The following is a 22348-nucleotide window of genomic DNA, read 5'->3' on the forward strand; positions in this document are numbered from 1 at the left end:
AACTAAATGAGTTAAGTTCTTTGAAATTAGGTAAAACATTAACACAATTGATTTAACTGAGATGGACTTGCATGTTTTTACATTAGTCCACCTAAAATGAATGAAAGTCAACTTATTACTGTTTGTCCTACTCAATATTTTGCACAATGAAGAAACAAAAAAATAATAATTTTCACTATTTTTATATATTTTATTATTAATGACTATTATAGGCAACCCCATTGGATTTCCAGGTGCCCCCACATGGGTTCACGACCCCAAGGTTGAAAAACTTTGAGCATTAAGACATACCATCAAGCACTGGAAATACTCCACAACACTTCAACTTTATTTATATAGAGAAAATTACAACAATAGTCATCTCAAAGCGCCATCAAAATATAACATTCTTAAGAAAACAAGTTCTGATGAACTACGGCTAGGCCCGCGCAACGTCTCGGCACCGAAGAGCACGTACCACGTTCCTGGGATTTTTTTTCATAAAATATCAATGTCAAATTACAGCCTGATTAAAAACAACTTTATTGGAAATTGACTAAAAAATGGCACGGCCCCTAATCAAATTGTGCGAGGCATAATCGTAATATACATTGAATTACCTTTGAAACAATATATCACACAACAGGGGTGGGCCCCCAGGCCACATTTCAAAAAAAGTCCTGAGCATCTCATCATATTCATTCATAGAGTATCCATACCAAACTGCATTCTGATTTAACGAGAACTAAAGGAGGAGGAGTCATTTGAAAGATGGGGCCCCAACACATACGGGGTAATGGGCCCCATTTATATATTGGTATGTTCCAATGATTCGGTACCACCAACCGTTGTAATATTTGACTCGCAAATAAATGAGAAATCGACTTTTGTTCATTTTTTTGGGGGGCCCCAAATAGAAAATTGAGCTCAGAGCGTCGACGCCCACACATCCATAGATTACAGCGCGATCTGATCATGAATAACAGAAGATTAGTGATTTTAACTAGTGTACACAACAATAAGAACAACAAAGTGAGCGAGAAAAAAATCCACATGAACAAGCAGAAAAACTAAAAACCACTTATAAACAAAAAAAAATAAATAATTTGGTTCCACCTAAAAGAGTTCTTTGAAATTAACTTAACTTAGATTAACAATTGATTTAAATGAAAAGGACTTAATGTAATTGTCCTCAAATCAATGTTTTTGCATTAGTCCAACTTAAAATGAATGAAATTCAACTTATATATCATTCTCAGAATATACTAAAACATCTACTGTACCTATATATCTGGTGGACATGTCAGCCCCGCACAATTGAAAAAATAAAGTTTGTCAGGGTTTGGGTCTGGAACATGTTTGGGCCTTTAGTAAACAACTTACCTCTTGCTGATTTAGCACAGTATGCTCCTCCAGCTGACACACCGTGGATAAAAAAGGGCCTGCAAACAAAATATGACAAATTTAAGCAGCGCTTCATCTTCAAATCACTGAAAACCATCAGTTAATAAATACCAGATAAAAGCTGTGAGCCATGGATTCACTCCTGTAGTCATGTCTGCCAAAAAGTTCAGAGAAAAGCACCAAAAAAAGAGTTTATTAGTCTGAACTTCTGTCACAACCACTCTAGCAGCAGCAATGATCAAAAAAGGCCTTGATTGCCTAATTACAGACAGCTGGTTGTCATGGAGACCAACCAGTCAACCAATGAACATGAGTTTTAAAAATAGACTAAACACACCTTTAATGATTGGATTTGTATATATTTATATTTTTGCATTTTTATATTCAAACCAGATTGTGTAGTCTTGATCAGAACATGTTAAATATCATAATAAAAACATTAACTAAATATAATGAAATATATTTATTCAATAAAAGTTGGTTTAAAAATATCTCACTAAGCTTGACTTCAAAGAATCATCACTCATACAACTCTGACTCATACACCAAACCAAAATAGTATCTAATAACAGCCTCTATTATTGAGAACAAAAGGTACAAAGTGGAGGGAAAGAAAAGAACATCACATTGATTCGTTTTTAAACTGCATGTTGTAATTAAAAGTTGATTTAAATCTGTACTTTTAAAATATCATAGTAAAATGATGTCCCAACGCCACACATTTCGACATATGTGAATAAATCTTCTTCAAAGCCAAAGAAAAGTGACACTCTCCATTAGGAAACGAAGAAAATGTCTTCAAATCAATCAAAAAAATCACACATACTGTATAATACTAAGTTAATGAATTAGACGTCATCAATTATGCCAGTTACTTCTAGAGGCTTTAGTACAGGGGTTCTCAACCTTGGGGAGGGGGTTGCCAGATGCCTTCAAGAAACTAAGACATTTTTTGAATAATTTTAGCCCATTTTTGCATTTTCATCACTTTTACTTGCCATGTTTTTGCTCTTTTTAATGCATTTTTGCTACATTGCTCCCGTTTCTGCCACTTTTTCTTCAAATTTCAATGCTTTTTCTCCACATTTTCACCATTTACAAGATATTTTCACCCCAAAAATCTCTCCCCTTTATTCCTCCTTATAGATGGTCCTGTCTCCACATGACTGTTCTTCAATGTTCATGTCTGTGTTCAACCACCTTCAGCTACAGTGGGGGTCCCCGCTCTCTGGAACCTTTATTTTGGGGGTCACTGCCTGAAAAGGTTGAGAACCACTGCTTTAGGGAATGTGCTCATATCAACAATTGGCTCTGGAACCAAGGGAAGACTTTAATGATTGTCCTAAATTATTTCTGTCAGCGCTGACAACCTAAACAGGACCTTGATTTAATTCTGTAATTGCACCATCACCTTTAGCCTGAACCTGTACTTTGGTAATTAATAGGCGTGAGCTTTATTTGAAGTGTGGCAGGGCGGGTAATGGCCGGGTAAGTGCTTGTGTCATTTTTACCAACGCTGCGTCACAAGAAGGAGAACGATCCCATAAAACTGCATCAGTGTTCAGTCAACCAGTGAACCAAACAAACTGTTCCTGCACCCACTGTTAGTAGAGGACACGACTCGTCCTTGTCTCATCTCAGGATTTAAACTTCACAGTTTCTGATATTTAAAAAGGATTTTATAAAGGTGTTTATATAGTTGTGCATGTCATTTAAGGGAGTTATATGATATCGACTGTCCTGATCCTTTTGTCCAAGAATATCCATGGTTCTTTTATACTGAAATGAGCCTTCAAACAAAATGTTGTTTTTACATGTTTTTTTCCCCCCTTACCTACATTGGTATTCAAATATAGTTTCACTGGAAATTCAATCGCGATGCTAACAATTAGCCCATATATGGGATTATTAATGTTAAAGGAATACTCAAACCAAAATACAAAGACAACTAGAATATTTGCATTTCCTGAAGAAAATGCAAGTGTGACGCAGGCCAGCACCTGCGTCACACTTGCATTTTCTTCAGGAAATGCAAGTGCATTAACTTAGCATTAGCATTGCATTAGCAATAGCCTATCATTAACATTAACCTTGCATTAACCTAGAATTAGCACTAACCTAGCATTAGCCTCACATTAGCATTAATTTAGCATTAATATTAGCTAGCTTTAGCATTGGCCTAACATTAGCATTAGTTGGCTTTAGCATTAACCTAGTAATAGCATTAGCCTAGCAATAGCACTAACCTATAGCCTAACAATAGAATTAGCCTAACATTAGCACTAACCTAGCATTATCATTAGCCTTACAATAGCATTACCCTAACATTATCATTAACTGAGCATTAGCACTAACCTAGCATTAGCCTAACAATAACATTAACCTACCATTAACCTAACAATAGCATTAGCCTAGCATTAGCACTAACCAACATTAGCATTAGCCTACCATCAACACTAACCAAGCATTAGCATTAGCTTAATAATATAATTAGCACTAACCTAGCATTAGCAGAAACCAAGCATGAGCATTAGCCTAACAAGAGCATTAGCACTACCCGAGCATTAGCATTTGTCTAGCAATAGTATTAGCCTAGCATTGGCATTAGCAGGTCTTGAATATAAAATTCTTGAATATGAATTAAAACTTCATAGAATGGTTCTTAATTGTGATTAATTTGATAGTTAACCTGATAATTTATATGGGGAGGAGCTAAAGTTTGAGCAAAGACCAAATATCAAACGTCCTCTTCCTTTTTCCATCAATGTTCCAAACTGTTTTTCACAAAAACGTTTTCAAACTTTACATATAAGTTAATCTAATTTTATCCTCTGATGAACACGCCCACCTGGCTTAGTGTTCTGTTTCCATCCTGGCTCTTTAAATCAGACCGACTGTTTTTCAGGTTAAACTGATTGACACCATGACTTTCTCTCTCAGGAGAACTGTAATGGAATACAAGGTCAGAGAGGGAAGAATCCATGCTGCACCTTTTCACCCACAGAGCCACAGCGGGAACATTCGTTTGGCACCGATAACGTCCTCTGGGTCTGTTTCAGGAAGTCTGTAGAATCACTACCACCACATGTAGACACAGACGTTATCTACGGATCAGCCAAATGAACTCAGCAACACCATTAGAATTATGATGAAGCCACTCACATTTGTTTCTGGGCTAATTTTCCCCCATAACTGGGATGAGTATTTATTAGAATCAATTAGGCCCTAATAATCCACAGTCCTTATTAAAGCGTTCACATCAAAGCACATAAGCACACAATCCAATTAGGGTTGCTTACGGTTTCCATTGAAATGATCACTGTTACACTTTAAAATCCAATGCACATCTGAGTAAACAGGGTGTTTGCGTAGGCGCGCGTGTGTGTGTGTGTGAGCGACTACAGTAAAAACCTCCTAATCTCTATCATTTCACAATATTTTTCATACACGTGTTTGTGAATCGTTCACTATTTTCCCCTGATTCACAGATCACTGCCATGTTAAAGATATTATTCACTGCACGTGTTATTATTTCATTGGTGAGACTAAGGCCTTGTCCACACGTAGCTGCTTAAACAAATATATTTTTCTACAGTTTAGCCTGTCATTCACATGAAAAACATAATTAAAAACGGGGCTTTTGGAAAACTACGGTTTTGCGTTTGATCGTGGACACTGATAACCGAAGTTTAAAGTTTCCAAAAGCCACGGGGACTGCACTGGCAGCATTGGTGTGGAGTAGCGGTGCCAGGTTGGGGGTGCTTGGTTACGCCTGTTTGTTGGTCTGTGGCTGGGGGGCGGGGCCACCTCCCCGTTGACGGTGTTGTATTGTGGGACCATGCGGGCCTGTGTCGGCCTCCTACATGAACCGGGTCTCAAACCGAAAATGCACTTTTGGGTTATTTTTGGCCAAAAATTTTCGATGGCTCAAATTTAGATCACTAACACTATATGGGAAAATTTTTTGACGTATGCACAATGGGCACACTTGTGATATTCAACCGTCTTGGGACCGGCTTCAAGCTAAAAATAAAAGCATCTCTTCTTGTCTTTTTTGTAAATAGGGCTCTTGTTTTGAAGGTAACCAGAAGTTTTGTCAGTAGCACAATGACAAGTCGGAGTGTGCATTGCCATGAATCTGACGATACTATATGATATATCCTGATCCTAAACAATGCGATACTTGCATATATCGTGATATCGATAATTACTAATTTCACTTTTACAAGTAGAAAATGGGATGAAATACCAATTATTTCATCATTTTTGGTATGTTTATCAAGCTGTTAAATTATATATTTTAAAAAAATAAATCTGCTTCTACAACAGATTTATCACCAAATTGATTTTTTCTTACACCCTCAATGACAGGTCTCCAAAAATCTCCAAAATATGGGAATTAAATGTGTTTTTTGTGAGTTTTATGGATCAAATGAGCACATGTTGATATTCTGCTTGGTCACTTTCTCTTGTAATGTAGTGTATAGTATTTCCAACACACGCTTAAGACTTGCTCGAGACCAGAATGCACCAAGACCAAGATCAAGATCAAGTATTCTATCTTTAATCCTAGTTTTCTTGTAAACACATTTAACAGACAAAAACAAGGTGTCAACTCTCAACTCTCTCAAATCTGGACAAATTTGTTCAACTAAATTGTTGCAAATAAATAATTAGATAAACCTTTGCACATATTAAAATGCAACTGATAAGTCCAGAGTTATTATAAATATCTGAAAATCAGATGTTTATTTGTCAGGTGGATGAAACCTAAAAAGGATTAAGATGGATTGATGTCTAAGGCACTGGAAAGGATTTCCAAGGATGCAGAACAATCAGTGAGCTAACGCTAAAGCTAAATATTTGAAGTGAAATTATGACATGATTTAATCAGGAACAGTTCCACGTGATTCTCCTTGTAATCCTGCACACAGAGACGAAGCCTATGACAGGTGAGTGTGTTCCCCAATATCAGCCCTGATCCTGTCTGATGGAACCAAGCACCAGTGGCACTTGTTTGTGGCAATATTTGCTGACTGCTGCTTTTTTTTTTTTTTAATTGGTGTGGAATCTAAAGCAGCCATCGTTGCATTGTCATTTTAATTACTCTTCAGGTCATACGGTTTTTCCTCCTGTAGTTTTACTCTCTCAGGTGTCTGAGGGGAAGCATTGACATTACGTCAGGTAAAAGATACGATGCAGAAAAAAACAACAAAACAAAAACAAAAGTTGACTTTGGCTGTGTTTGAAATATCACACTCCTTACTATATTCTACAAACTCAATACGTATATACTGTTTACTATACAGTATATTATACCTGTATCATTAGGATAATGAGCGTTCCCACTGAAGTATACTTCCAAGTTTCCCAAGATGCATTTGGAACCTACAAAAATATCTCTGTTGATTCGCCACCTTTAAAAGTTCTCCTGATTCTGTTAAGTTCTTAAATGCATTTTCTTTTAATAAGGTAACCACATACATCTAATAAAGTGCCAAGTATGTTTTATGAAAATAAAGTGCAATCAATTTCCAGTTAAAATGCATTGATGAGTGAGGTAAATTAACAAGGTCTGATGGTGCGTTCACTGACACCTGGTTACCGGGTGTTTACATGCTATACATATGTTAGCGCAATTAAATAGGTGCAGTCCGCAACTCTCAGATCCCTCTCTCCCCCTCCCTCCCCGCTGCTCTCTTGCCCTGCCTCCAAACTTTCCAAAGTCCCTCCCTCAGAGGAGCTAACAAGCTAACGTTAGTCCGACAGCAACATCACAGTAATATAACATGCTCTGTTAAAAGCATGTTACTGCAACGCTTCTCTCTCTCTCAATGTGCACACACCTCAGCAGCAGCAGCAGCAGCAACAACACAGTGTCACTTACAGCAGCCCAAACGGAGGCTGCTGTGCGCACACATGAACAACACATGCACTACAGAGTTCCAGTGAAACACTTACAAATCAGACATAATGTATATCAAGCAGCAGTAATTATCTTTCAAGCAGAAAAGTCACCGATTCCATCTTCTACTCCTCCAGACCATACACTATAAAAAAAACTCGGCGGTGGTGCATTCTGGCAATCAGCCAAAGGCTGCAGGAGCAGCAGGGGGCGGGGCTCAATGAGAGTGTTTTTTAACACAAACTACTAGTTTGATGTAAAGCTGTCCTTACATACTGACAGCTTTTTACAAATATGACAAGAAGTCACTTTTATAAGAATTGCAGACTGCACCTTTAAAAAAGATCATTTAAAGAAATCTTACACCCTTAATACCGAGCATAGCGTTTAATTCATTACCATTTCTCCACATTTTAATTGTACATCAGTCGCAGACAGCAGGAAGTAAACAGCAGTTCTTAATCGTAAAAAGCAACAGAAGCAGAACTACTTGACGCACAGAATACACACACACTGTGTAGCTACTGATGCTATTAGCGTTAGCAGCTCGTCACCTGTTACTCAGTAAGGGGTCAAAGTCATCTGAAGGGACTGGATTCAGAGTCTGTGGGGAACATAACACTGTGTACCTGACCTTTAACGCTGCATACAAGCCTGTGAATGTGTGCGAATGACACGGCTATGGGCTATGATTGCACCACAGTGGTGATTGGCTGGTGAAATTGTCAGTAAAATGTTGGGGGGCTTTTATTAAGAACTGCACCAAGTTGCTGTTGTAATGGATGGAGTAAAAAAGTTGAGGTGTATTTAAGATTCTTTCATTTCCCACAACCTTAGACGCTCCTTCAGATTTCATGATTGGTGAAAAAAGCGCTAAATCTAACTTGTATCTAAATCTAACTTTGTATTTGAACTTTTAGTTCAAATACAAACCATCTGCAGATTTTTGGTGGGAAAAAAGAAAAGCTAGAGGCCGTTCAAACACAATAAAACTATTAAAAATTGGTGTCAGTTTTAATTTAAAAAAATTATTGTGAATGAATTAAAAAAGCCTTTAAAATCTTTAAAAATGTTCAAAACCTTACAGAAGCACACATCAGATCAGTCATAAGTGACTGGTAGCCCTCGCTCTAAACTAAATGCACAAAACGACTTTAAAAAAACATACACAATTACAGAAATATACACTAGACAACATAATCACACAAAATGACTCAAAAAACATGAAATGATCACAAAAACTAAACTAAACAATAATTGACACCAAAAACACATGAAATGACACAAACTCATTGTTCTTTCCTGTATTAATGGTAAATGGTAAATGGACTTGATTTATATAGCGCTTTATCCCCACACTGAAGCAGTCCCAAAGCGCTTTACATATCAGCTCATTCAGCCAATCACTCTCACATTCACACACCAATGGGACAGGACTGCCATGCAAGGTGCTAGTCGACCACTGGGAGCAACTTAGGGTTCAGTGTCTTGCCCAAAGACACTTCGACACATAGTCAGGTACTGGGATCGAACCCCCAACCTCTAAACGAGAAGCCAGCCCTTAATGCTCAAAATGGTCAATTTTCTAAAAGCTGACATGAATGTTGAAAATGTGGTCCTCATATAATGATGAATATTCGTCAGAGCTGCCATGCCTCAGTTCCACCAGTCGCTCTCTTTGAGAACCTGAACAATAATTCTGCTTTGTTTTCTTTAAATAAAAGCAGGGGAAAGTTTTTCTTACTTTGAAATCTGTCTTAAAATGGAAGAAACGAAAGTCAAGGTCAAGCACTCTTTCCGTTGTCTCCTTTTGAGACGGCAGACGTGGAGCCGGCCCTTTAATGAATGGGAGGCTGGTAATTGGCTTCTGCCTCATTAATGAGAGGTGGACAGCTGCTACAGAGGGCAACACATCGACTTTATTGATCGTATCACAAGAACACAAATAAAGCCAAAAAAAGCTTTGACATTGTGCTGCTTTCGTTTATCCTCAAGTATCAACCTCTCAACTCTTTATTAGCACAAATAAAAGAAAGTACTTCAAATAGCTTTGCTGATATATTAATTTTACAGAGTAAAGTCATTTTCAATAGTTGAATTTTTAATATAATCAATTTCAACTGTTGAAAACACAGGTATTTATGTTTTTTTAAAACACAAATCTAAATAATTTTCTGTGCCACATGGATTTCACAGCATGCCTATCAAAAGAAAAGTTTCTTTCAAAATAAAAGACTAGTCCAACATGAGAGACATTAGCTGCGCTACATTACCCTTGGAAATGCGCAAAATCTAAATATCTCAATAAAAACTGGTAATGGAAACACCGGAATTCCAAAAAAGCCCTCAAATGCCGCTAAAAAGGTTTTTATTCTTCCATGAGGAGGTTTTTCAGATGTTTCAAAATCGAAATGTGTTGGAAACACTTTTTCCACAAATACACGTCACAGGACGTGACGTACTTGGTCACATGACCACCTTTCTCTGAGAAAACATGACGTGGTACATGTAAACAGAGGAGGAGACCAAGACATTTCTTAGCATTAGACTTAAAAAATGATTACTGCCACAATCGTCATAAAACAACAAAGGAAGACGGAGTGTTATAAGGAGGTTGAGCGTCCGCCTTTCAACAGCAAAGTCTCACAGGATGAGATATAACGGGAGTTACGAGGCTCCAAAACAACGTTCAATGGAAACACGTTCAAAGCGCAATTATACTTTATTGACATTTATAAATATCACTTATTTTGTGAAAATCTGTAATGGAAACATAGCAAGAAAGTATTTATTTATTTTTGACCAGCTGTTGGCAACCCACCCAGTTCAGGTCTGCGACCCACCAGTTGAAAATACGCTGACGTATTGTAGTGTACATAATACACAAATATTTTAAGTGCCATAAAACACAATGACTGTACAAAATGCAGTATATATGAATTAATTTGTTGTTCTTTTAAAAATACTGGTATGTTTTCAGTGAAATGGTCTCAAACTTTTGAGACTTTAGGTTGGTTCTTCTTTTGTTGCACAATTCATCTTCACAATGTAAATGGTGAAGCGACACTGCACCCAGCAGTTCATGTATGGTACTGCAGCAAACATGAAGCAGAAAGATTTTATCATGAATTTACAACATTAAACAATGCGTCGATGCACATTTTTGTTGTCAACATTATCAATTACGTTACTCATCATTTTTGCATTATTGTATATGTTACACATAATGTGGTTGGCGCGAATCTCGAGATGGTCTATGTATTTAATTATAGACGCCCCCCCTCCCGGCAAGAATCTCCATATAACGTGTCTTCTGAGAATGTCGTGCACACAGTTGCCGTCGTTACCAAAATAGATATTCAAATTCCCTGCTTGCTATCACAGCCTCGGTGCCTGTTTTTCACAGAGCTGCAATGTGGCAGGAAACAAGGAGGAGATGATGGCAGGTGGAGACGGGTGGAAGGATCTCTCAGCTCTACTCCATATGTTGTGTGGTTGCTGGTGTCTGTGTCTGCCTGGTATTTGGCTCTTCTGTCAGCACCACATTCTCCTTTGCCTCCCAAACCTGGCTCAGCAGGCTGCTCAGGCACCATTAAAGTGAAATCACTATAATATTCCTATTGGGTGGTATTCATTCATGATGTCTCGTAATTGCCTCTTTTGTTCATTTGTTTCCTTTTCATAACCACTTGTGGGGCTTTAGCTTTCAACGCAGCTTCACAGCTACAAAAAGTCATTTTTTAGCACCCGGTCATTGTAACAGTGGCTATACGTTCCCCTTTAGTTCAAAATACAAATTAAATCCTGAAAAGATTAAAACTGAACTTGTAAACACATAATTTAAAATGAAAATGGTAATTCAGAATTGAACTTAAATCCAAAGTAAGTGGCTGGTTTATTCTGATTTGAACTCCGAATTGAATAATTCCTCGATCTTATATACATCAATTAATTAATTCCGGTTGTTCTGGTTGTTCTGAGCATGCTGTCGCTGATGCACTAGTGACGACATTATCGAAGATTAATGCCCAAAGAAAGCGTTGAACTCGAGCCGAGACTATTTATTTAATAAGAGCCTTGGAAGATATGGATATATCCATATCTTCCAAGGCTCTTATTCACACACCAGTGGGACAGGACTGCCATGCAAGGCTCTAGTCGACCACTGGGAGCAACTTAGGGTTCAGTGTCTTGCCCAAGGACACTTCGACACATAGTCAGGTACTAGGATCGAACCCCCAACCTCTTGATCAGAAGACAACCCTCTACCACCTGAGCCACAGTCGTCCCTGAATGCAAGTCTTTGGAGATGAGCGCTCTTGCATCTTTTGTGATGAATCAATTCCTTACCTGTGCTGAAAATCTACAATATAATTTCCTCGTTATTCCACGCACTGTAAAGCAATAACAACAATGGAACCACTCACCTAAATCCCTAAACAGTACACACACTGTATATGTTGCTCATGGTGTAGGGAAGTGTGATGAACCAAAGAAGGAACATAGTGGTGAGAACCGTGGGGCTGTGAGCACATTAAATAACAAATGGATTGCACAGTTGACTTTGTGTTGCCTGTAGCACACAACATGGTAGAGGTCAGCTCCTCGCCCACCTCGCTATAATATGCACCGGCCGGAGGACACACAGCTTCCCTTCAGAGGCAGAGCAAGGTCACTCATCATGTGTCAAACACCGACCAATCAGGAGCAGCGGCCGGGTCATTGGAATAAAGGGAAATAAAATGTTTGTAGAGCGGATAGTGGAGCCAGTGTTCACGCTACTGTGTCCTCGTTTTCTGTCCCAAAGTTTGAAACCGATAACGTAAAGACTTGTTTACTGGAGCGTTTAATTGCTTGGGTTGAAATTAGCATATGTAAAGATGCAAACAGGGAGCAGGAGGCGTGATATGAGGAACAAGTGACACCGTTCGCTCACTGATACCTTTGACTATCAGTGGAAGTGGTGCAAGATGTAACATTTAAGTCCACCAGTCAATCAGGTGAGGCAAAAAACCACAACAAAAGCTCATGAACAGATTCAATTCACCTGCATACTTCTATATAAACCCCTCTAGTTGTATTAGATGAACCCCCCCCAAACAATGAATAGTATTATCACCACAGTAATTTACCAACACATGCTGCATTGATAGACACAAGAAAACAACAACATCAACAATCTACTGCAGACACATACACGGAGTTTGCGGGGGGCAGGGGGGGCATTGCCCCCCCAAAGTGATCAAAAAAGTTTTAATTTAAGTTTTCCAAAAATTCATTAAAAAAAATAAAATTCTTAATATAATGTACATAATATACACATATGTTAAGTGCCGAAAACACAGTGACTAGGAAATGATAAAAATGGCGATATAAAATTCAAAGGTTTACAAAATAAAACCAAATAAAAAAGTTTTAAAGAACCACTGCAGCCGATGATATTTGACTCTCCTGCCTCCTGTAGCAGCTCAGAGCTGTGTTTGTTTACAATTTGGCCGACACCACGGGTGATCTGTGGACCCCTAAGTCTGTTCTTTGTAGTGATGCACCGAGAAAACAAGTGGCTGGAACAGAGAACGAGCAAACCCTGCGCTCAGTGCACACTTGTCTGGAAATAAAGCGGTGGATTGAGCGGTTGTTGTGCAAATCTACTCCCCCCCTCCCTCCCCTGCGACACAATCGGCGTCCACCGGCCACGGGAGTACATAGACAATCAGCCAAGGTGGAGTTACGTTGTTAGAGACTTTAAATGCCATAATCTACGTTGTTGGACTTTTAAAAGCTTTTAATCTAAATTGATTCTTTTATTCTATTTCTACCTGTTTAATTTAGAGATTTACAAGTGACAGCTAGTCTAGCCCTCCATGTTAAAGTGTATCTCCCATATAAAAGCACATGTATCCAGTGTTCTATGATATATCATGTAGAACATAATAAATAATAACGCTGCTTAATTTGAGCAAATTTACTCTCATTCTTTAAGTTACAGTAGGTGTTGAACATTTCAAGCTGCATTTTGGATTTATTTTGGCAGGTCCATAATACAGCTTTAGAAACTTATGTTACAGAAACTACTACTACTACTACTAATAATAAAAACAGTTAGATTAATAAAAAATGTTGTTGCCCCCCTGGCAAGAATCTCAAACTCTGTATTACTTTGTATTATACACTACAAACTCAATGAGTATATACTGTCTACTATATACTATAAGATCGATAATTAGGATGATGAGTGTTTCCAGGTACACCTCCAAGTTTCCCAAGATGCATTTGGAATAAAAACCTGAATCACACTGAGGCTAAATATCTGTTGATTCTCCACCTTTACTTTGAAAGTTCTGAAAACATTTGAAGTGATAAAGTGACCAAGTAGAATATTAACATGTGCTCATTTCATCCTTAAAACTCATGGAAAACACATTTCTTTCCGTCATTTTGGAGATTCCATATTGTCCGCCATTGTGCAAATGACGAAACTTTCGTTTAACTTCAAAACAAAATCCCTATTTACAAAAGTGTCAAAAAATAACTAATGGAAGGCAAAAAGAGATTATTTTATTTTGAAAAGAGGATGTTTGATTTTTAGTTTGAAGCTGGTCCCAGGATGATTTTACATTGTGCTCAAAATGTCCCGATATAGTATACATCCAGTTATTACTCGCATTCTCAATCTATTCATAGTATTTCATGCGATCGCACTACGTACTAAATTTGACGTCAAACTTAATATGAGTAGTACGTTAGTATGACAGGGCCATACTGACAACAGTCTGTGTAGACCTTTTAGTAATGGTCCACAAATGAAGAACTCTCCTAAGGGGCCTTTACTCTTGTCACAGCAAATTTACGGTTGTCCTCATTTGAAAACATGATTTGTGCTCTGGTTGAATGATGAAGTTCAGTCAAAGCATGATGATTTTTTTTATAAACTAAATGAAAAGGAGTACAAAAAAAGGTCTTCCATCCTGTAGGAAGGGCAAGCGGCCAGCAACTAACAAAAAGTTTTCTGAGCACTCACTTTTACAGATAGGAAGAGCCCCACCCTAAGATGAGAGGGAAAGAGGGGGTGAAGGGAGGAAGCAGTGGAAAATCACTGTTACAGAGTTCTGCTTATCAGAGTTTTGGTATGAGACCTTGAGTAGAGACTGTTCGTTGCTGGCACTGTGAATACAGCACAATCTGTCTGTACTGCGGGTAATCTAATCTAACATGACTCAGCAAAGGAGCAACGTCCCTGTTCAAAAGTACAATGATAGAATGCAGTCATCGTGTATAAACACATGACAAATTGTACACATGAACAAACATTTGATGATATGATGATTGATATAATAATTGTCATAACACTCTCCCTTAAACCGAGCGCTAACACGCTCTGGTGGCCGAAGTTAGCGAGTAATCGCGGACTGTTGAAGACACACTTCGGAGAGTTCTTCCTCTCTACTTCTTTGTCTACTATCAAACATCGACATCTTTAAATTTTCCTGGTATTTTTAGAGCAACCAACAGAAGCACAAATTGTCATTTTGACTAAATAATCTACTAAATGATGTAAAAATCTGGCTGAATGCTTCACTCCACAAAAAAACAATGGGATGTTTACAGGCAGTGGGGCCGTGTGACATCATCAAACATGTGATTTCAAGATGGAGGAACACAGGCTCTAAAACTGTAAAGTAGTCCCATCTTTAAAAGTTAATAAAGCAAAATATGGTGCAAAAATAATGTGTTTTGCTGGACATAGATCTTATAATAAATACATTTCAAATATTTTAGGCCACATTTGTAAAAACAGAGGAGGATCCCTTTAAAAGTGTTATTACTCTGTTTCCTTTGAAAATGAAAAGCTTGTTTTAATGTTCTTTCTCTGAGTTATGCAGAAAAAACAATGCAAAGAAACAAATCCAGCAGCTGTATGAGCCACCCCGAGACTTCAGCACAGGAATGATGGAAGTGTGTGTGTGTGTGTGTGTCGGATCCAAAGATGGAGTGACATTGGATGGTTTTCGATGGAGTTCACTCTGAATATTTCAGGCAGTCTTTTCTCGCTGCTGCTGCTTCCCTGGAGAGCCGATGATGTGCTCTAGCGCTACCTGCATTTTCACATCAAGGTAAGTATCAGATGTATTGATCTGAGGAGGAATCAATGTCGCTCATAAGCTCTGTGAGTGCATTATTCATCGCTTCATCTGTCAGTCTGTTTTTCGAAGCTTATGAAAAACTCTTCCCCGTCATTAATTGAAATCATCTTCAATTTGGTTCCTCATCACGGCTGCTTCTCTGACCTCATTGATCTAACAAGTGAAACACAATGTTTTCATAACCTCCACTCACGTCTTGTCTCCATAATGTTAGGTTGAGCTGAAGCAATAACAATAGTCAAATAAATACAATAGCGACTACATTTCCAGGATGAAACTACTGACGGTAATATAAAAGTAATAGAATTAGAACGCAATAGAATTGTTTTAAGATCAATAAAGACGATTGACTATGTTTTCATCTCCATTTTTCTCCCCATTGTAATAAAAACATTTACTGTATATAAGGTGCATGAGAGTCTCCAAACTCTATTTTTAGCAGACATGAGCAACTGGCGGCCTGGGGGCCACATGAGGCCTGAGCTTTAACTTTGCTCGGCCCTCAAAGTGAATGCACAAAATAATGTAAAAAATAAAATTAAATAAAGAATCCATACAAAATTTACAGAAGAGGATTAAAGCCACTGGGGAAAAAAAACTAAAACAAAAAACCAGAGCCACTGAAATGAATAAATAAATAAAAATTAACGGATCGCTCGGCCCTAAAAGTATGTTAAAAAAAAAATTAAATTAAATTAAATTAAATTACAGAAAAATACACACAAAAATGACAACAACAAAAACAAAAAAAAATGAGAAAAAATATACAAAATTACTCAAATCACGCAAAATGACAAGAAAACACATACAATGATTTCAGAAACACAAAAACAAGAATACAAAAAACAACAACAAATTCATAAACAAAATGACCACAAAATTAGCAATTTTTACAGTCAAATTTAAAATTTCAATCAGATCTTTAATTAGCAACCACTAGCATGTAGCTTGTGTTATTCACCTCGTTATGCATGTTATAATCTTTTCACTCACACACACACACAAACAGTAGAAATTAAAGGATGATAAAATCAAGCGTATGATGTTTTCCCTCCTGTGCTCACACACTACCAACGGTATCCAGAGCCTGCGTTGCCAGGTTGGAGCTCCCTCTGCCCACCTGCTCATGGTGAGCTCTCCAGAGGAAGACCTCCCATTAAAACCATACAACACACCTCCATGATTTATGAGCCATCTGTCGTATGTGGTGTTCCTGTCACCTCAGACAGGATGTTCACGGCTGGGATTCACCACCACACTGTGTGGGCACTATGGGCACTGCCAAGGTCCTCACTAATTAAATTACACCAAGTGGGAACAAAGTGGTTGCCATAACAGAGAAGAGAAGGTGGATAGAAGATAGAAACTTGGTGGCCTTTGTATGTTATTGGAAACATTTCAAAACTGTTTCACGTGGACCATCAAGCATCACTGTTTCTACACTTTTGCCTAAAATATTTGAAATGCCCTTATTAATAGATCTATGTCTACAAAACACATTATTTTAAACCATATTCATTGAATTGCCTTTTAAAAGTTGGACTATTTTACAGTTTTAGAGCCTGTGTTCCTCCATCTTGAAATCATGTGATTGATGATGTCACATGGCCCCACTGCCTGTAAACATCCCATTGTTTTCTATTGGAGTGAAGTACATTTCATAATTTTACACATCATTTATGCCTGTCATATATTAATTTCCAAATGTGCTGATAAGAGTGATGAATGCACTTCTTGTTTTAATGAAGCTGAAACAATTTTACATTTGTTTTACCACTGCCCATATACGTTATTATTCTGGAAGAAGGATATTGATTTAAAATGATTACAAAATGACAACTCATGCTGTTTTTGGTTGCTCTAAATAATCAGAAAAAGTTAAAGAGATTGATTTAAACTGCTTTCGTTTATCGAAAGAGGATATAAACAGTTGTGACCCGGAAAATAAATCTGTGACCGCAGGGGGCGACAGTTCTGGTTTGGTAGTAGACAATGAAGCAGAGAAGAAGAGCTCTCCTAAGGGACCTTTACTCTCCTTTAGACAGTGCGCTGACATGCTCTGGTGGCTGACGTTAGCGTGGACTGTTGAAGAAACATAAACCCTGAGGATGCACGAGAGAATAAACATGTGTAAATATATATATTATATATATATATATATATATACATATATATATATATATATATATATATTTTTTTTTTAAACGCAGAATTTCCTCACAAACAATTCCACAAAATTCCACATAAGATGTTGACAATTACGCAATATAAAAAAAGAATGCATTATTTTACTTTTTGCAAGGATAAACCATGCATTGCTAATTTTGTCGACATATGTATGCATGCAAGATAAATGGATAGATCATTTTGGTGTTGAAGTTTTTAAAGATATCTATTAGATATCTTTAAAAATGTACACAAAAATTAGTTACAAAATCAAGAAATTTAGAAGTCAAAATCCTGCGGCGACTCAAATCTATCATTTATTGCTTGGATAGAGAATATATTTACACATGGAAGTGAAAACTAGGCCACAATAATGTTGAAATTGCTTTTTTTCCAGTGTCTAAAATCTGCGGCCCACTAGATATCAAACTGCTCACTATTTGGCCCCTGAGTGAAAATGAGATTGACACCCCTGCTTTAAATCAATATGTACGGTATGTATCTAAGTACATGTGAGCAGCATGTGACATAACAGTCAAAGACCACAAACTCCTGAGAACAAACCCACAGTGACACACGTCCACTTCCTCAAACCATTGTTACACAACCTGCTGTGGCTCAATATGATTGGTTACCCAATATTAGCACATCTGTGCAGCGTATGAATGTCAATCTGAGGTCAACCTTTAAAAAATGATGGTCAGCATTCAAAAGGACAAACTGGTTTGTTCCATGTCCCAGTTACGTCCCACATGTTCTACCTGTCTGTCATGTTACACTGTGTCCTATGGAGCCAGACACTAATGCATGTGAAAGTATTGATGCATGAGGACGACAAGCAAAACGCTTCATTAAGTGGTGACCTTCAGTTTAGTTTGTCACTTTATTATTTCATATTTAATGGAAAAATGACAATAATGGCATTTACAGTTCCATTTGCTCACAATGAGCTAGTGAAAATAATTTGCTCTTTTAATTCCAAACTAAGACGACTTGAGGAGGATTTAATGTGCTTCACTTGCTTTTCTTAAAACTTCCTTTATTTTAATGTATTCATTGTGTTTTTTCTATTGTAACTAATTGTTTGTGTGTTAGCGTGCTGGCTGCTGCCTATTTTGGCCATATCGGCTTTGAAAAACAGATTGTTAATTTTAATGGGACATCCTGGTTAAATAATAATTAAAAAAAAAAAAAAAAAAAAACATATTTGAAAAGGGGAGGAGCATTTGCCGAATTAATTCTATTATAATTCTACTAGATGTAGATGTAACATTTAACATTTAGATTTAGTTTTAAAATGTACATTTAACATTTAGATTCAGATTTTAGATTTAGATTTTACATCGAACCTTTAGATTTAGATTTAGAATTTGAAATTTAAGTTTTACATTTAACCTTTAGATTTGAAATTCAATGTTTTGATTTAACATTTAGATTCAACATTTAACATTTAGATTTAGCATTTAATATTTAGATTTAACAATTAGCATTTATATTTAACATTTATATTTAAATGTAACATTTAGATTTGACATTGACATTATATTTTTACGAGAAAAGTAAATATCACAAATTTCACAAATTATTGCTGTAAATCTGGTCAAAAAAAACAAAAAAAGTCACATGTTTTTAAAACATGGTTTGTTGGAAGAAAAAAGTTGCTGTTTGTTTTTTTATGTTTAGTATTTAGAATATGACAAATGTAAAACTGATTTCAGGTGATTATACAGTCATCATGGAGTGAGTCTTTGTTAAAACATGTAAACATTTGCCCCATTTGATGTAAAAGAAGTGAAGAATACTCCAAACTAAATGCTTTATGTGTTTTTTTCTCAGTAACAGTCACTATAGCTTTGGTGTTACTGGCTAACATCTGGTATCAGTGTAAACAGATTGATGGTTCCACCTGTGCTCAGACACAGAAACTATTCCCACAGCGAAGCCGCAGACGCTGGGAGGCTTTTTGGCAACATTTTGGCTCTTTTTGTTTTTTCCTTTTAAACTTTAAGTCAAACCAGCAGCTTTGCTACATATGCTGGGACTTCCTGGTTAAATAAAGGTTGGATAATAATAATTATACAAAAACAAAAACATATTCAATAAGTTGTGTGCCTCATACCTCAGTTGATTTTACGCAACCCTCGTTTAATTTAGATTTAACATTTCAATTTCAATTTCACATTTTAAATTTAGATTCAACATTTCGGTTTAGATTTAACATTTAGATTTACATTTAACATTTAGTTTCCACATTCACCATTTACATTTAGATTTACATTTAACATTTAGTTTCCACATTCACCATTTACATTTAGATTTACATTTAACATTTAGTTTCCACATTCACCATTTACATTTAGATTTAACATTTATATTCAAATGTAACATTTAGATTCAAATGTAACATTTAGATTTACCATTTTGATTTAGATTTCATATTTTAATTTGACACTTAACATTTAGATTTAGATTCAACATTTAGATTTACATTTAACATTTAGATTTAACATTTAGTTTTCACATTTAGCATTTAAATTTAGATTGAACATCTACAGCGCATTCAAATGTAATATTTAGATTTAACATTTTTATTTTGATTTAACATCTTAACATTTAGATTCAGATTCAATATTTAGATTTTGGTTTACATTTAACATTTAGAGTTAACATTTAGGGTTCCCATTAACCATTTAGATTTAGATTTAACATGTACTGTACATTCAAATGTAACATTTAGATTTAATATTTAGATTAAATAATTAACAATTTGATTTGATGCTGACATCATATTTGCATGAGAAAAGTAAATACAAATTTCCCAAATATTGCTGTAAATGTTAAAGAAATGTAACGTAAAAAACAGTTTTTCTCAGTATAACAGTAAAAAATAAAGGCTGAGCTTTGGTGTAACTGGCTAACATCTGGTATCAGTGTAAGCAAACAGCAGATTGATGGGTCCACCTGTGCTCAGACACAAAAACTATTCCCACAGCGAAGCCTCAGAAGCTGTGGGCCTTTTTGTTTTTTCCTCTTTAAACTTTAAGTAAAAAATGCTACATATTCTGTCAACCACGACACATTTCCAACAACAAACCTGTTTACCAACCAGTCTGTGCTTCAGGGGTCACTAATGAGGCTAAATGTAGAAAATGTTTTCTCACTTTGTGCAGACATGTGGATGGAGTTATTTCACGTTTTGTAAACATCCAATTGGGAGCTGGGGGTCTTAAATCATTTATTTGTTGTCACATTTTTCTTTTATTTTTTCATAATGAATGTCTACGAAATAATGCAACAGACTCACAGCAGAACATTAGGTCGTGGAGGAAGGTTAAGCAATTTGTGTGCAGCTCATGAAAGGCTATCAAATGGAGCCGTGCAGAGACTGTGAGCTTTAGAAAGTGTAAGTGAGTCTGAGAGGATCGACCTTCACCAGCAGCTGCAGCTCTTGGCATCACATCCACCTGCTCTGCCCTGATCATTCTCTGAATCACACCCCATTCATCCAGCATTACTGCAGGTTGAGCTGCTTCATTTTCCTCTCCCACATACAGTAAGAACACCAGACAAGCTCTGTTGATGCTGTATTTATTAACCGAGGAGTGAAAAAGGAACCATGTGCTTCACCTACACAGTGAATTACTTCTATCTGATGTTAGATTCTTACTCTGATTATTGCTGACAAGCGTCGTGTTACAACATGAATGTGGGTCATGTGACATGAGAGACAGTACAGGTAAGTACAGAGAAAATTAACCTTATCTCGGTAATGCACATGTATGTTCTGACTTCATTACACGTGATGAAATTAATACAATATTAATACAGAAATACAATCAGATGAAGACATACAGTAGTGTAGGCCTCATTGATCAATTAATCAAAGGCCATTTGCTGAAAAAAAGCGCCAATCACTGTCTTCCTTGTCTGGCGAAACAACACAAGAAATCAAAATAGATAAAAGTACTTCTACTGGACTCTACATCCCATAATGCAATGCACAAGCGGAACACATCAGAGCCGGGCCAGGGTGAGGGCGGGGCAAATGAACGAGCCCTTCAAACCCAAATAATAAAGCTCATGATAACATAATTTTACAGCATACACATGCCCACAACAGCAGGGCTTACCACGGAGAGCGACTATGTCGTTTTGAAGTCCATCAAACGGACATGAAGTATAACAAAACAAGAGAAAAACAAAAAGATTAGGCTACATGGTCACTAATAATAAAACAACACTAATTCAAAGCAGTTCAGCACCACATCATTCTGACACCCACTTTAACCATTTCAACTCAGAGCCTGTATCAGTAGCTATAAAGTTTAGTAAAACTGACACAGCGGCCCACATGTTCACAAACACTATTTCACTATGAAGTACTATAGACCTATTCACCACTATATGAAGGGCATACGATGAGCCTTGTGCTCCACAAACTCATCTAGAGTAGGAGTGACATTTACGACGCTCTCCAAAACAAGGCTGCGTTACGCACATTCCTCTCCATTTCAGCATCTATTCTGCTGCTGACTTTCCACTGCTCGTGGACTATACATCGACTAAGATGTTTCCAGTCTCTTAGTCTGTTTACCCATGTATTGTTATAATACGGGGCATTTTGGTTGGCAAAAAGCCAGCAAGGCTCACAGTCACAACAGTCTAGTTTGGGGGAATAGCACTTCCAGCTGCGGGGAAGTTTCATCCCAACTTTAGTGGTAGAGGTGTAATAACTTTAAGAAAAACACTG

General features: G+C 37.0%; 1 protein-coding gene across 1 annotated transcript in view; it reads right to left on the reverse strand.

Annotated features, from left to right (window-relative positions):
* Positions 1-4346: 4346 nt before the first annotated feature.
* Positions 4347-22348, reverse strand: part of LOC114477812 (glycine-rich cell wall structural protein-like) — a 46363-nt gene continuing 28361 nt past the window's right edge. Inside the window, exon 5 of the mRNA XM_028470429.1 lies at positions 4347-4487. Within this exon, the coding sequence (XP_028326230.1) occupies positions 4347-4487 (141 nt within the window). The remainder of the gene's footprint in view (positions 4488-22348) is intronic.

The sequence above is a fragment of the Gouania willdenowi genome, chromosome 16 (assembly GCF_900634775.1).
Source record: "Gouania willdenowi chromosome 16, fGouWil2.1, whole genome shotgun sequence".
NCBI lineage: Eukaryota > Metazoa > Chordata > Actinopteri > Blenniiformes > Gobiesocidae > Gouania > Gouania willdenowi.